A 14,263-nucleotide genomic window follows, 5' to 3' on the forward strand; every position below is an offset into this window, starting at 1 on the left:
TGGTGATGACATATGGAAGTCTGAGTAAGTGCGAAGTGAGGAAGTAGTGCTAGGATGAAGGGGAATTATTGACGGTAGCTGTACGACTAGTCGCAAGGGTTTCTAGAGTGTTCCCACAGTTAGAGAAGGACAAGGGGCGTTCCGACCGAGCATTCCTTGGAACAGATGGAAAGGCCAACCCCAGATTTGCCTGACCCCGCGACTGGTGTAGATCGGACGAGCTTCTCCAGAAGCCTTCGGTTCCTTGTCTTCTGGGTGCCACAGAAAGACTGGGGAAATTGGTCAAGTTGCTGCAGTCTCGTGAGTGCCAGAGAACCGCGGATACCCAGAAAGGTCAGCCTGATCAACGAGGAAGACGGTATAACCGAGGGTAGCTTTCTTCTTACCTGTAATATTCTGACCAAGGCTTGTGGGGTACTCCAGGTTGAGAGGGTGTGGGGCGATGCGGGCAAAATCTAGAGGCGTAGGTTGGGTCGAGTCAGAAGAATTTGATTCAATCCAAGACCATTGACGGCTGCGGGGTGGATCGGTAGACCGTGTCTCAATCCGCAGACGTGAAGTCTCTTGTTGGTTGTGTCTCGATGACTGCGCAAAACATTACTCAGGTGCTCCTGCGTACCTTTTGGAGTTGTAAATGATCCTAGATATAGCAAGACAATATGGAGGGTGGTTTTCGAGAATATGGAGACCAACAACCATTTCCACCATCAAGCAACAGAGAATTAGGTGAAGATGAATGTCTCGCGTCCAGCGGAATCGGTCAGCCACCCAAATGGCGTGACAAATGGCTCTAGTACTGTAGCCTCGAACGGCATCGCCAACGGAACGGCCAGTGTTCCCACGCCAGGCCTGAGATATGGCATGTTCAGTAACTGGAGGCCTCATTCGAAAAAGAAGGATGACCGCGTGGAAGCATTGGAAGTGATTAAGAACGGCTTGTCCAAGATGACCAGAGTCAAGGCTGTCCTTGGATTGGATATCGGACTGGATAGCGGTCCGATTTACATTGACACACGGGAGGAGCCTCGCATACTGCAAACATTTGACGGAGAACCCGACTGCCGGGTGAAAATAAAACCTCGCTATATCATTGCCTTTGCTCAGGGCCAGCTGGAGCCGCGATATGCTCTATTTAAGGACGGTTTCTTCGACGAGTCGACATTGCCCAAGGGAGACATCAAAGTTGCAGTCAAATTCGCTGATGCCTTGTGCCCTGTGGATCCAGTACATCCTGTATCACCCAGCCCTGGAGCCAGGTTACCGACTCCAACGGAAGACATTGACCAGGTCAGGCGAGATCTGAAAGAATTTGGCTATGGCTTGGTGAAGAATGCTTTGACCCAGGAGCAAGTCCAGCTTTTGGCAGAAGCCGTTCGTCAACAGGGACGCGGTGAGGTAGAAGCTGGTGTTGCAGCGAAGGATGGAGGCCCAAACGCGCCCAACCAAAGAATCTGGACATTGATCAACAAAGGACAAGAGTTCCTCGATCTGCTAGAGCATCCTTTGATTGACGAGGTTATACCAGAAAACTTGGGTGAACACTTTCTGGTCCACAGCTACAGCGCGAACATTGCACGCCCTGGGAATACACCGATGATGTTGCATACGGATCAGGTCGGCATTCAACCGCCTGTTCGGAACGTATACTTTGGTATCAACATCATGTGGTTTCTGACGGATGTCACGGCAGAGAATGGTGGAACGCGGGTGTTTCCCGGCAGTCACCTTGGTGCCGTTGCTCCAGATGGTGAGTCAATCTTTTATTGTTGTCCTTAGTATTATATCCCAAAGACAACGACGAAGGCTACCCTGATTGTTATGGGGTCATACTTTCCAAGGGTGGTGCTGACGTTGTTTGCGCTCCAGATCCTTTCAATATCGACGGGACAGTGGCAGCAGAAGGGCCAGCAGGAACAGCACTTGTCTTCGAAAGTCGACTCTGGCACGCCACCGGTCCCAACAGAATGACAAGTGGAGAGAGGCCAGTGATTCTCATGTTCTTCATGCGGTCCTATATCCGGCAACAAGAGAACAACTTCCTATCCATCAGGCCCGAAGTCGAGGCCAACTTGTCTGACCGTGTTCGGAGGATGTTGGGGTGGTGTACAGATGGGGCATTCGGTGGCATTGAGGGCGAGGTTAGAGAAGGAAACTTCGTTAAGAAGCTCGCCAACCCGGTTGGGCCTTTCAGGGACTCGCATAGATACACGCCGTTCCGTATGGATATGAGAGCGAAAGGGGTCATCGCTTCCCGCACTGCCGAGCTAAGTGGGAATAGAGAGGTGTAGGGATCAAATGGCGAACAATAATATGGAGGCACATAGTTGAGATGTTGATATGGCTAGTGAGTTAGTGGTTAGTCAATTGTCCAGTTGCCAAAGCTCGGGTGTGCAAGGCTGAAACATCGGCGCACTTTCCTCAATAGCATTGGAATTGTGCTCCAGCCCCTCCGAAATCGCAGCGAGAAATAGAATTAATCGAGACCACACTATTCGACGCTCATTTCATTCCCTTGGACAACCCATAAAACCACTCATTCAGGTCCTCTGACTTACCTCGAACCCTCTCGTACCTCCTCCCGGCTGGGTTGGGGCGCTAGCGCCACGATGTCCGCCTCACTTCCGGGCAATAGAGATCTTCCAGCATCTCAATATGACCTCTCAACATACTGGGGCCGTGTCATGCAGTCGGCACAGATAGCAGATCCGAGGTGAGGACAGAGCAGGCGTCACACTTTGAAGTGTCGACTTTGAAATTTCCGGGGCTGGCGGTCGGTTGTGCCGTCAAATGGTGCTGAAGGTACAGCGCAACAGACCGCAGCATATACACCGCCGTCCTTTAATGAACTATTGGTCCTGACCATTTACTTGTTTCATAGAACACTATTCGTTTCGTCCTCGGGCCTTGAACAGGCAAAGCGACTGGTTACATCCTACAAGACTGGGGAGGCGAAGGTCATGACGCCGGAGATATGGCAGGCTAAAAAGATTGTGGATTCAACACTACATCCAGGTTCGACTATATCTCATGCCCATAGACGGGGAGAGTGTCTAACGCTGAAAAGATACCGGAGAGCCAGTTTTCCTCCCCTTCCGCATGTCCTGTTTCGTCATCTCGAATCTGGTCGTCACCGCTGGTATGCTCACACCCAACCTGAGTACCACCGGTACTATCGCTTGGCAAGTCATAAATCAATCGCTCAATGTCGCCATCAACTCATCCAACGCAAACAAATCATCACCGCTTAGTACATCCACTTTGGTAAAATCCTACGTGCTGGCAGTCTCTGCCTCATGCTCTGTCGCTGTTGGGTTGAACTCTCTTGTTCCACGGTTGAAACGCCTCTCCCCAAACACCAGACTTGTCCTCGGTCGTCTAGTGCCCTTTGCAGCTGTCGCGAGCGCAGGCGTGTTGAACGTCTTTCTCATGCGCTCCGAAGAAATCCGCCGCGGGATCGACATTTTCCCTGTGCAATCCGAGCAAGAAAAAGCCGAACGCGAGAAGACAGGCAAAGAAGTCGCATCATTGGGCAAATCTCGCAAAGCTGCCATTCTCGCCGTGGGCGAAACAGCAATCTCCCGCGTCCTCAATGCGACTCCAATCATGGTCATTCCTCCCCTCATCCTAGTCCGACTCCAGCAAACACAATGGCTAAAGTCGCGACCCAGGATGGTTCTCCCCGTGAACCTGGGCTTGATCCTGACCACTAGTATCTTTGCCCTGCCCTTGGCGTTGGCGGCGTTCCCGCAACGGCAGGCTGTCAGCGCGAGGAGCTTGGAGGAAGAATTCTGGGACCGGGGCGGTGAAGGCGGCCTGGTGGAGTTCAACCGCGGGATATGATTGTTGAAATGCGAGGCTGAGATGTCAGATCGGGTTGGTCCTTATCTGGAGACACGTCGCTGGCAAGTGCAGACGTTAATACTCGAGGGGAGAGCACACCAGAGGCACAGAGGACTCTTGAGTGCCACGTACATATGTAAATGCAAATACAAACGGCCATGCGGAAAGATGTTCTAGTTCTCATATTCGGCACGGACACGTGGTTGTCGGACCGTGTGTTTTTGTTTTCATCTTCCCTGCTGCTCTGCGAGGTACACACTGCTCATCTTCTCTTGCGTGCGTATGCTCTAAAGTGTTCCCGGATTCCTCGAACGGTCGCGACGGCACGTTGTAGGGATCGCTTCACATGTATCAATCCGTCAGTCCGGGTATCTAAGATACGTAAACCTCCCTGACCTAGCCTATCTAATCTGGTCGGAAGAACGCTCGCCTCCTTGCGTGGGAACTCCCGAGGTGACTTAAATATTTCATTTCATTAAATTAAATTACCTAGGCTGGTTAGGCTCCGGAGATCCGTCCTATGTTTGTTTTATTCACTCACAGGCGCTGTCCTTGCCCTTGCCCTTGCCCTTGCCCTTGCCCTGGCTGTCTGTCTGTCTGTCCGATGCCAACCAGTCTTCGACGAAAATCGCTGTAGCACGTCCGCGTTTGCCGGGTTGGTCTGGTAGATTTGACATATGGCCGGTTGACTGGATGGAGTCGGCGGCGTAGTTTCGAAGACTCTGGCGTTGTCTGGGTGAGCGAGTGACCTGATCGCATTTGCCTTCAAACAGAGGCCGCTCAAATGCCCCTTCCCTTCGACATGTCTTCTTCGGTCGAGTGTTGATTCCATCTTCGCAGGGTCAATGCAGAGTTGTATCAAGTTCGATGATTGATCGACTCAAATTCCCCAGCCTTCTTTGTCTTTGTCTGGTTCAGCTTCCTTTGTGGTTTCTTCCTCCTCCCCAGTGGCCCCCTTCTTAACCACTTCTGCCCAGCTCTGTCCTTCTCCGTTGGCCACTCTCTCGCCTTCATCCTTGCTGTCTCCGCCACTGTCGACATTCTCGTCTCTTACCGCCTGACTCTCATCTATGATTCTGTCCTCTTCCTTCTTCTCTGCCTTGGCTTCTTCGCCCTCACCCGTCTCTGTTCCCGTCGTCTCTTCGGACTGTGTCTTGTTCTGATCCGTGCTGGGACCAGTCTCCTCTTCGGCGACGGTGCCATTTCCGTTTGGGGACTTCGACTCTGATTGCTCCTCTTCTGTTGCAGTGTCTGCTGCTGACTCGGAGACATCCTCGATTTGCTGTTTGACAGATTCAACCTGGCTTTCTGCGGTTTCTGAACCCACTTCCGAGTTGTCTCTCTTTTCGTCATCTATCGTTGACCCTGTCTCTGTGTCTTCCTTGACACCTTCTTGGGACTGGGACTTTCTGGGTTGAGAAGCGTCAACTGAGCGTTCTTTCAATTGACTCGCTTTTTCAGCAGCGTTGTCAACAGCAGCTCCAACCTGTTCTTTCAGATCCCCCACCTTTTCTGTGGCATAGTTGACCACGGGCTGAGCCTGCTCTTTACCATTTTGGACCACAGATTTGACACCCTCCATAGTTTTCTCAACAGTTTCAGTGGTAGAGTCTATCACAGCTTGCGCCTTTGCTGAAACCTTCTCCTTCGTCTCCTCGTCTCCTGCCTTCGCAACGGCACTCTTGACCTTTTCGGCAGTATCGTGTAGGTTCTTCCTGACCACTTCCATATCACGCTGAAACTCCTGTTGCACCTTTTCTGAGTTGGCGCTGGCGGTCTGCTTGACCTTGGCCGATTGCTCCGTGATTGTGCTCTTGGCCTGCTCTGCAGCTTCCTTTAATTCTCTCCTGATCTCATCGCCATCCACAAGGACAGTATCGTCTCCGATATCGTCGGTGATGCGATGCATGTCTTCAAAGGCTTCGCTCAGCCTTCGCGCCACACCTTTCGATGCATCTTGAAAGCTCTTTCGCGCAACTATCGCAGTTTCACTGGCTGATCGACTTCGCCTTCTCTCGACTTGCTTGAGGTAAGACGTGATAAAGAACTGCAAGAACAACCATGTCAAAGGCAAGAGATACATGCAATTCAGCAGGATTGCAAAGACTTGACCACTCGTGTCGAGGCAATGGACCCACTGGAGCTCGTCCCTGTACCTTGTTTCTTCTCGCTTGATTACATCTTCAACAATGTGGACAGCATCGACTCCAAATGGTTTGCCTTCCTCGTTCAACACGTTCTCCGCAAGACCTTCATACCCTGCCCCTCGCAAGAGTGCTTTCTTAAGCCATGCCCCCATTCCGGCGGAGCCTGTTGATATTGCCGCGGACACAGTTGAAGCGATCTCTGTTGGAGCTTCTGACACGACCTTCGAAACAGCTTCTCCCACATGATAGATGTAGGGGACGCTGACCGGTATCTGGTATGCAACAAAGAGGTGGAGGAATGCATATGTCGCGCCAACGACAAACTGGGTGATTTGTAGGGTTGTCAGGGTCTGTTTGAACCATTTGGGAACCTTGATTCCCACGACCGAGCAAAGGTAGAAAGTATACTGTACTCTTGTCAGCAGGTGTTCAAATTAGGTCAACAGGCAGAACTACCATGACTGAGTGAATGCCGGAATTGACCAGCACAAACATCCATATTGGTGGAGACATGTACCTAATGCCAGCCCACATGCATAGCATTGCTCCAGCATGGTGATAGGTTTGCAAGAGACTGCTCCTCTTGCCCTTTGCCAGGATAATCAGTGTATCTACGACTTCATAGAACTTGGAAAGGTAGAACAGCCAGCCATAGAACGCTAGCCCTTCATTCCAGATGCGGCCCACATCCGTGGTCTCGGGACCAAGTCCATCAGCAGCCAGGTGTAATGCACGGTTCGTCAAGTGCCATGCGCTGGTGGTTGCATTGTATGTCGCGGCACTTCCAACTCCCCTCGGTCCATGCATTTTGCAAAGTGCGTCCACAGTTCCAGCGACTTTCCACTCTTCGTTCCATTCCGGCAGAGAAAGACGTAAGGCATTGACCATCCCCACGCAAGTCCATGCTGAGTATACAGCCAGGAAGATGTTGTGGACAATGACAAGGAATTTGAAGATGTATGTCCTACTGAATGCCCATGGCTTGTACTTGCGATTCGCGTTGACTGAATTTAGGAAAGACACTAACGACATGTACACCAGCGCGACTGTGATGGGCACATGTGGTGACAAGAGGACATTGTACAGGTCAGTGGGGATCGTGAACGGGTGCGCAAGGGTCGGGTCGTTTGCTGGAGGAGGTACGGTCGTAGGCTCTGGTGACGGAGGGAATTTGTAGAAGCTGATCGGGAGGGTAGTGACCTTGACTTGCGGTGAAGTCTTGCTCAGACTTAGCCAGTCAATAATGTCTGAAACCGACATAGTGGGTGAGCGACAACAAAATTGTGGTCGCGTGAGGAGATGCTCCAAGGCAACTTGCGACGAGAGAGAGCGGAGAGCGAAGAGCGCAGAGGTGAGGGAAAAAGGGACAACTAAGGAGTGGTCATGAGCTAGACAAGAGGCATAATGAAAAGGAACAAGGTGCGCGACAAGTGACTCGCAAACCTATGACAGTTTAAGATGGAAGGTGGTGTGTTTTGCAGTGAATAGAACCTTGTGAACTGAAGTGTGTGTGTGCCTGACAGCAGTGCAGCTCCTAGACGAGTACCTGGTACGTCAAAGCTTTTTCTGTCCAGCCACATCAACGTCATGCCCGGGTGCCAACCACCAAGAGCTGTCACTACCTCGTAAGGTGTGACCAACGCCCACCAGCCCCAGATTAGCAGGTCAGGTATCCTAGTGGCTAGGTAGGGACGAGTAGGCACATACGTAGCCCACAGGACAAAGGGCCTTGCATCATCCGAGGTCTATAGGAGCTACTGGGTTTTTGGGCGTGGCGGCTAGTGAAGCCGGAAACTGCCGTTCGGGAAATACATCCGCAACCGCAAACGTCACCAAGAAAATAGAGTAGGTAGCATGAGTAACTACTTGATATTTGGTAGGGAAGGTACCGAGGACTCGGGACTCCATGTCTATCGCCATGTGTGCATTCCGGTTTACGTACAAGGTATACATAACCTACCCTTGACCAAGTATCACCGTCTACAAATGCAGCCCGTTGAACCTGCCAATAGGCTCTCGGGAACTAACATGCAGGCCATGGAATCCAAATCCAATCACACCATCGACATGGGCACGCCCGACCTCTGTCATCGTCTTCGCATCGAGCACAAGGAGATAACTCTTTCCTGCGGTCCCATCGAGAACCACCGACAACAGCACTCCGCCGTCTTCATCCCCAGATTGGGGGTCTGGCACGAATATCGGCTCTCCGGGACTTTGGCCATGTACACTCCATCGCGTTGTCGCATGTGTTTCGGCGTCATACTTGATAAGACCGTCGACGAAGGTAGATTTCCCGGTGTCACTTATTCCGTACATGTAACGATGCTTCCTTGTCACCATTCTGGGGTTAATGGTGGGAAGTTCGAATGCGTTGACCTTCGTGCTCTCGTACTCCAGATGGGCCTTTAAATGCCCGGGGTTTGGTGTCGACGGGATGACCGGTAGGCGATACCGTCGATAGCTCGGTCGCGAACTGGAGCTCAATGAATCCGTGTAGGCATGGGCCTGAGGTTGATCGCTCATGAGGTTGTCGAGATAGAAGTGGTTAATAACATCCATATTGTCATATGCGGCCAGGTCGCACACGATATCAACAGCATCTTGCTGGGATCGCGATGGCTCTTCATATGCATTGATCGTGTGGAAGGAGTAAAATGCATCGGTAACATATTTGGCAATGACACCATTTCCGCCCTCTTCTGACGGCCGCTTATCGACCACAAACCAGGTGGTCGGCCGCTTACCATCCCACACCATGGCATCCAGAAGATTTCGATTCCATAGAATAGATGCGCCACCCGCTCTGTAGAACGAGTTCCACACACACAATATCACGTAGTCCCTGCTGAGAAAGAGCGAATGAAGATATGCCGGAGCGTGGTGAAACGTTGCCAAAATGGAAGTCTTCCCGGTGGATGCGGAACTGCGCCACACGCGATACGTTCCAGTTCGACCAAAGTCGAGATTATAGTTGAAGACATCTCCTGTGACAGGATCTGACTTCGCATGTGCACCACTCCCCGCGCCCTTGAGGTCAGGATGAAGAACGCCCTGATGAGCGATGCCCAGGGGCTCGAGAGTCTCCGGTTCAAGGAATTGCAAAATGTTGGCATCGGTTTTATTGCACAGAGTCATACCGCTGTTGGGATCTTGCGAACCCTTTGCTTGATGACCATCTCTTGTAAAGCCAGGGAGATTGACTGACATGGTTACTGCGGCGTTGACTTCGTTCGGTTTCGGGGGAGGCGCCGCTGGCTGAAACACTGCCTGGACTTTCTGAAATACGGATTTGCAAGGATCATACTTCGCGGCAAATGTGAAGCCATCTAGCTTTCCGGTCTGTTTAATCTTTTCAATCAGGCCATCGCTGACCAAGCGAGAATTGTAAGTGATTCGCACTTGCGAATCTGCCTGGGGCGCGTGTATCTGGAAACGATGAATCTGTGAGAAGTTGTCGAACCAGTGGTTGGTTTTGAACTCAGTGTCCTTCGATGTGCTGATCGTCCGTGGCCCCAGACCTGTACGAAACAGAGTGCCGGCGGCGTAGGCCGGTATGATGCCTTGCACCCTCAACTCAACGGCGGTCTTCTCTTCATAGTTTACATCGAACTGCAGGCGGGACAAATTAGAATTGACCATGATTCAGATAAATGTGCTCACCCCCATAGCATTTGGCCAGTCACGATAGTGCGAAATGGTCGCCGTCTTTTCATCGTGGTTTCCCATTTTCGTCCTTGGAAGTCTAAGCGCAATAGGAACTTGAATGACCGTCTCTGAATGACACAGTGGGCTAGCCCTCAAGAAAGTCTGGTTACATGAGCCGATATTCTTGCCGGCAATCATGGCACATACCTGTGATAGGTCTGGTGGGATGGTTTCTGTGTCTTCGCTTTATAGATCTCGATCCTATACCACCGCCTCGGTGTAGTGGATTGAATCTCTCCGTCCCGACGTGTTAAGGCCGCAAGGATGTTGATACCAGAAAGGCTTGTTGGTGATAACCTTCAAAATCTTCAAGTAACCAAAACTGGTATTATGCGCGATGCTGCAGTTATGACAGCCTTGCTGGTAAGCTTACGGCCGAGAGTGGTTGTAACGTTACCAAATGCATTGCCCTTCCGCGAGCTGTGGAGGACGCAATGAACTGACCTCGGAGCATTTGCGAACTCTCGTCTTGTGTGCAAGCCAGCTGTAATTGTGTGAGGAAGCAAATGAGTGAGATGGGATCATCGACCTGCAATAGGAGGTCAAGCACGGTAACAATGTCAGGCATTCACCTCTTCACACCCAGAATTGATTCGTCTTCCTTCCAGAGATCAATAACACATGAGAAAAGAACCAAGACGACAGTGGGCGAACACTCCCTTAATCAGAGGGGCCTGACGAATCACAATAACCCAGAAGGGATTGTGCATTTTGAACATGATTGCAGAGTCGCCTTCAACGGATCAAGAGTTTCAGTCAAGCCACTAGAGTCCGCCAGCTCACATTGTTGAAGTGGGGAATGAAGCATTCAAGATTCACGCCTACATTTCGTCAAAATAGGCGTCGACGGTCTGGGTCTTTGAGTTTGACATATTAGATCTGTCGCTGGTGTCTCCAGGGAGTTTGTAATGGAGCTGCCTCGCTTCGCGGAGAACCAAAGTGTGTTACGCACGGGCCGCCAAGAAAGCTGGGCTCGCTTATTGGCGAGAACCTGCATTCAAACAACTGATTAATTGGTCCGACCATACGGGTCATCGTCTGTATGTTCCATCGTCCTTCCACTGCCGTACTAGTCTGCTGTAACGACAAGTACTGGGGAGGTGCCTACCTAGGTATCTGTTACCTCGCACACGCAAAATAACAGCCTGGGTTTGGCGCGCCGCGGTCAGGCGTTGACACCAGTCTTCATTCTCTTCAAACGCACTCGCTTGTGCCATGACAGATCCACAAGATCATGCCTTGATTCCGGAGGACGACTACGACGAAGAGGCTGATAGTGACTTTGAAGTCGATGGCTCCGGTCCTGAAGACCCTACCTCTTCATCTGACGATGAAAGCCGAAATGCCAGCGACGCGCTCCAACGACCCCGAAAACGGCAGAAAATCGACCTGCAGCAGGGCCAACAAGTGCTGATCACAGAGCTCGATTCGGGAGATGAAGCCACTGTACACGAACATAAGAAGGGCCGAAGGAAAGGCAAGAGAGATGAAGACGGTGTCCCAGAGCAGAGCGGAGATGAAGCAGAAGGATGGCGAGCGCGTACCCGTGGTATGCGAACCAAGGAAAAGGAAGAAAGAAGAAGGAACAAACTCGCATCAAGCAAGGGAAGCACCATCGATGTGAACAAAATATGGGAGGAGATGAACCGACCAGGTCCACTTCTTCCTCCTCGCACGGATGGTAGCGTTGTTGACCAGATGACGGCAACAAACCAAGATGGAAAGCCACCAGATGCCGGATTCGTGAGTAAGGATACTGACAAAGAAAATGTGCCCATCGTCGACGGTGAAGAGACCATAACGATTAAGCGGATATACAGATTCGCAGGTGAGGTGCATGTTGAGGAGAAGAAGGTTCTCAAGTCGTCGGCAGAAGCCCGACTGTGGTTGTCTCAGCAAGAATCCTCAAAGGCTGCAAGCCCGACAACTGATGGCAAAGTCGTGAATCGACCGTTGCGCAAAATCTCCCGCTTTGACCCTAATGTCAACAATCCAGACGCCTTCAAAGGCTCTTGGACATCCAGCACGGCGCAAGAAGTCCATCTCAAAGGTCCCAAACTTAATGTCGTCGAGAAAAGTAAGATGGATTGGGCTGAACATGTTGATACGGAGGGCCTACAGGAGGAGCTGAAAACGCATGCAAAGGCCAAAGACGGCTATCTGACAAGGATGGACTTCCTGCAGCAAGTTGCAGAGCGCCAGGAAGCCGAGGCCAAAGTGGCAAGGATCAAAGGTCGTTAAAGGGTTGCTACTGCACCTGCCTGCGTAAGGTATTGTTGGGCCTCAGAGTAGATTCCTCTCCCCGGACAAAGGTCATAACGCATACTTACGACTTTCGTCGGTCCTGCTTTCTCGTCTTTTGGCGCTGCTATTTATTAGTGGCTATGGGACACCCAAGACCGCGCCTCTTCAACCTCAATACACACCGACGATTTCGCATTATCCCACCTTCACTGCAGACTAGTGACCCACGTTGCCGGGTCGTCTCAAGCCGTGCTCGAATGTTTTGTTTCGTGCGGGACAGACTCGATCACTGTCAAATACCTGGTTTTGCTGAAACCACTTCCCTTTTGCTTCAACACCGCTTCTCATGGAGGGCCGTCCCACTTTTTCTGACCTCAGGATGCGCGAACAGGGTCCTCGGCCTCCTCCTTCATCCTTTATCGGTACACGTTGTACAACACCGAATGGCTTCGTAGGCAAAGGCAAAGGCCATCTTACGAAAAGAATGCCGTCTGCTTCGCCGTTGAGGATGATGGACACAAACACATGTTCCACTTCTCCAGCTCGGCCAGTCTTGTCTGCAAGGGCCTCAGTTACGTCAAGGACAAGCAGCATCCCCGTCACTCCTCTCGATGACATTCCCGAGAAGCTGTGGCCACGGGTCATCCGCACTACTACTGCCGCTGAGATCAGCAACCCCGAGCTTTCGATCGACGAGATTACCTCCACAAAACTGTCTCTCGACGACCAGGCCATTCTGACCAATGTACCGAGAGAAAGCAGTCGGAAGGAGACACAATCCCGTAAGCTTGTTAAGAAAGTGGCATTCGGTGGAATATGGGGAGAGAACAACGACCGTCTCAAGAAGATGACGAAGAGGCTGAAGAAGATACCAAATGGCTTATTCGCCCGTAAAGAGAGAGGCTCGCTCGGGACATTGACACACTCAACAAGTCACTCACAGCCTGTTCCAGAACCGTCGCTGCCACCATTGGAACTCACAAGTGAACTCTGTGTCAAGAGCACCTGCACATCGTCAAACGCGGGAGACTCTGACGCGAGAAGATCTAACGCACCCATGGTAAGCCACTTCACCAACACTCGAGGCTTTAGCTTTATTGACATACGCGGAGCAGATGGACTACGAATGCAAAGTCAAGGAGTCAGAGTCCTCTGTGGAAGAGATGGCAAAGGTACGACAATGAGCATCGGTCCAGAAAGTCCCACCTAACGACGTCTTCGAGATATCCTCTCTTATCCGCAAGGATCTTCATGAGTTTACAAATAAAGACCGTATTTTGCCGCCTCAAGGTCCTGGAAATTATGAGGTCCCATGTGCCCTCCCTCTTCACTTCTGATGTCCGCTAACTTTTCCAGCCTTTACCTCGTCACTTGCCTCGTCACTTCACGCAACCCCCGGCTTATGCCTACGCAGCTTCCACCTCGACTCTCAACTCGATCCATGTTGCCGAAGACCGCTTGCTGCATGGTCCACGCTCGTTGAAGGCATTCTCTCGTCATAACGGTGTCACGAGGGCGTCGTCCATTGGGAGTGTAGAAGAGATGCGCAGTCACGCCTTCGGAAGCCGAAGAGTCAGTCGACCCAGCTTGTCCAGTGGACCAGCCAGGCACAGATCTGCCCCAAGTATCAGCCGGATATCGCAATCGGCCTCACGCCCTGTCACCCATGCAGGTTCGATATCCTCAGTAAGCGCTACGATAGTCCCTCCACGGAGACAAGTTGTATACATGGATACGCCTAGCTCGTGTTCTGAATTCGTTTGGGATGGCCATGACTCGAAGAAGCGCCCATCGACATCCTTTACAGCGCGGCCCGTGTCCAAGGGGGGCTCTTTTCGAAGCAGCCAAGATGGCCACGCGAGTCTATCTTTGAACCTTGCTCCAGAGGTCGAACTCGGCTTGGGGGAGTTGCCCGGCTACAACAAGGTTCCGCTATATGTCCCTAGGAGAATTGAATTGGCAGAACCCTTTGAAGTATCACCACTCGACGAGGCATCTGAGCACAAACAGAAATTTTTCCTTCATTCCAAGCTGAAGAATTCCAATCCAACCATTTCGGACGTCTCATTCGCATCGCTGCAAGGACAAACTTCCATCCGGTCACACCTTGAAAGAGAAGCCATGATTCAAGAACAAGAAAGCGAGACGTCTGAGACCCGTCCATCTATGGGGGGTTGTGAGAAGCTCTCCCGGGCTTTTTGCAGTGCTTGGTCGGAGACGACGACCCGACGCTGGCACAAGGGCTACAAGCGTCATCGTATGTAATGCCATGCCATGCCCTGCATTACATAAGGCCCGCTGGGACCAATGCGCTACAAGAGGAG

General features: G+C 51.5%; 6 protein-coding genes across 6 annotated transcripts; 4 read left to right on the forward strand and 2 right to left on the reverse strand.

Moving 5' to 3' along the window:
* Positions 1-732: 732 nt before the first annotated feature.
* On the forward strand, positions 733-2,288 carry AYO21_03723 (hypothetical protein; the record flags this gene model as incomplete). Its single annotated transcript, XM_022653697.1, has 2 exons — positions 733-1,747; positions 1,792-2,288. The coding sequence occupies 2 exons, from the start codon at positions 733-735 to the stop codon at positions 2,286-2,288; spliced, it is 1,512 nt and encodes a 503-aa protein (XP_022513940.1).
* Positions 2,289-2,606: 318 nt separating this feature from the next.
* AYO21_03724 (hypothetical protein) lies at positions 2,607-3,840 on the forward strand (the record flags this gene model as incomplete). The annotated part of the gene is made up of 3 exons (XM_022653698.1): positions 2,607-2,710; positions 2,879-3,012; positions 3,065-3,840. 3 exons carry the CDS (start codon positions 2,607-2,609, stop codon positions 3,838-3,840), a joined length of 1,014 nt encoding a protein of 337 aa, XP_022513941.1.
* An 880-nt stretch (positions 3,841-4,720) lies between these two features.
* AYO21_03725 (hypothetical protein) lies at positions 4,721-7,247 on the reverse strand (the record flags this gene model as incomplete). The annotated part of the gene is made up of 2 exons (XM_022653699.1): positions 4,721-6,394; positions 6,444-7,247. 2 exons carry the CDS (start codon positions 7,245-7,247, stop codon positions 4,721-4,723), a joined length of 2,478 nt encoding a protein of 825 aa, XP_022513942.1.
* Positions 7,248-7,967: 720 nt separating this feature from the next.
* Positions 7,968-9,716, reverse strand: AYO21_03726 (hypothetical protein; the record flags this gene model as incomplete). The annotated part of the gene is made up of 2 exons (XM_022653700.1): positions 7,968-9,599; positions 9,651-9,716. The coding sequence occupies 2 exons, from the start codon at positions 9,714-9,716 to the stop codon at positions 7,968-7,970; spliced, it is 1,698 nt and encodes a 565-aa protein (XP_022513943.1).
* Positions 9,717-10,910: 1,194 nt separating this feature from the next.
* On the forward strand, positions 10,911-11,936 carry AYO21_03727 (hypothetical protein; the record flags this gene model as incomplete). The annotated part of the gene is made up of 1 exon (XM_022653701.1): positions 10,911-11,936. One exon carries the CDS (start codon positions 10,911-10,913, stop codon positions 11,934-11,936), a length of 1,026 nt encoding a protein of 341 aa, XP_022513944.1.
* A 487-nt stretch (positions 11,937-12,423) lies between these two features.
* Positions 12,424-14,204, forward strand: AYO21_03728 (hypothetical protein; the record flags this gene model as incomplete). The annotated part of the gene is made up of 4 exons (XM_022653702.1): positions 12,424-12,829; positions 12,893-12,999; positions 13,055-13,111; positions 13,296-14,204. 4 exons carry the CDS (start codon positions 12,424-12,426, stop codon positions 14,202-14,204), a joined length of 1,479 nt encoding a protein of 492 aa, XP_022513945.1.
* Between the last annotated feature and the right edge of the window lie 59 nt (positions 14,205-14,263).

Source organism: Fonsecaea monophora, assembly GCF_001642475.1.
Source record: "Fonsecaea monophora strain CBS 269.37 chromosome Unknown Scaff19, whole genome shotgun sequence".
NCBI classification, from domain to species: Eukaryota; Fungi; Ascomycota; class Eurotiomycetes; order Chaetothyriales; family Herpotrichiellaceae; genus Fonsecaea; species Fonsecaea monophora.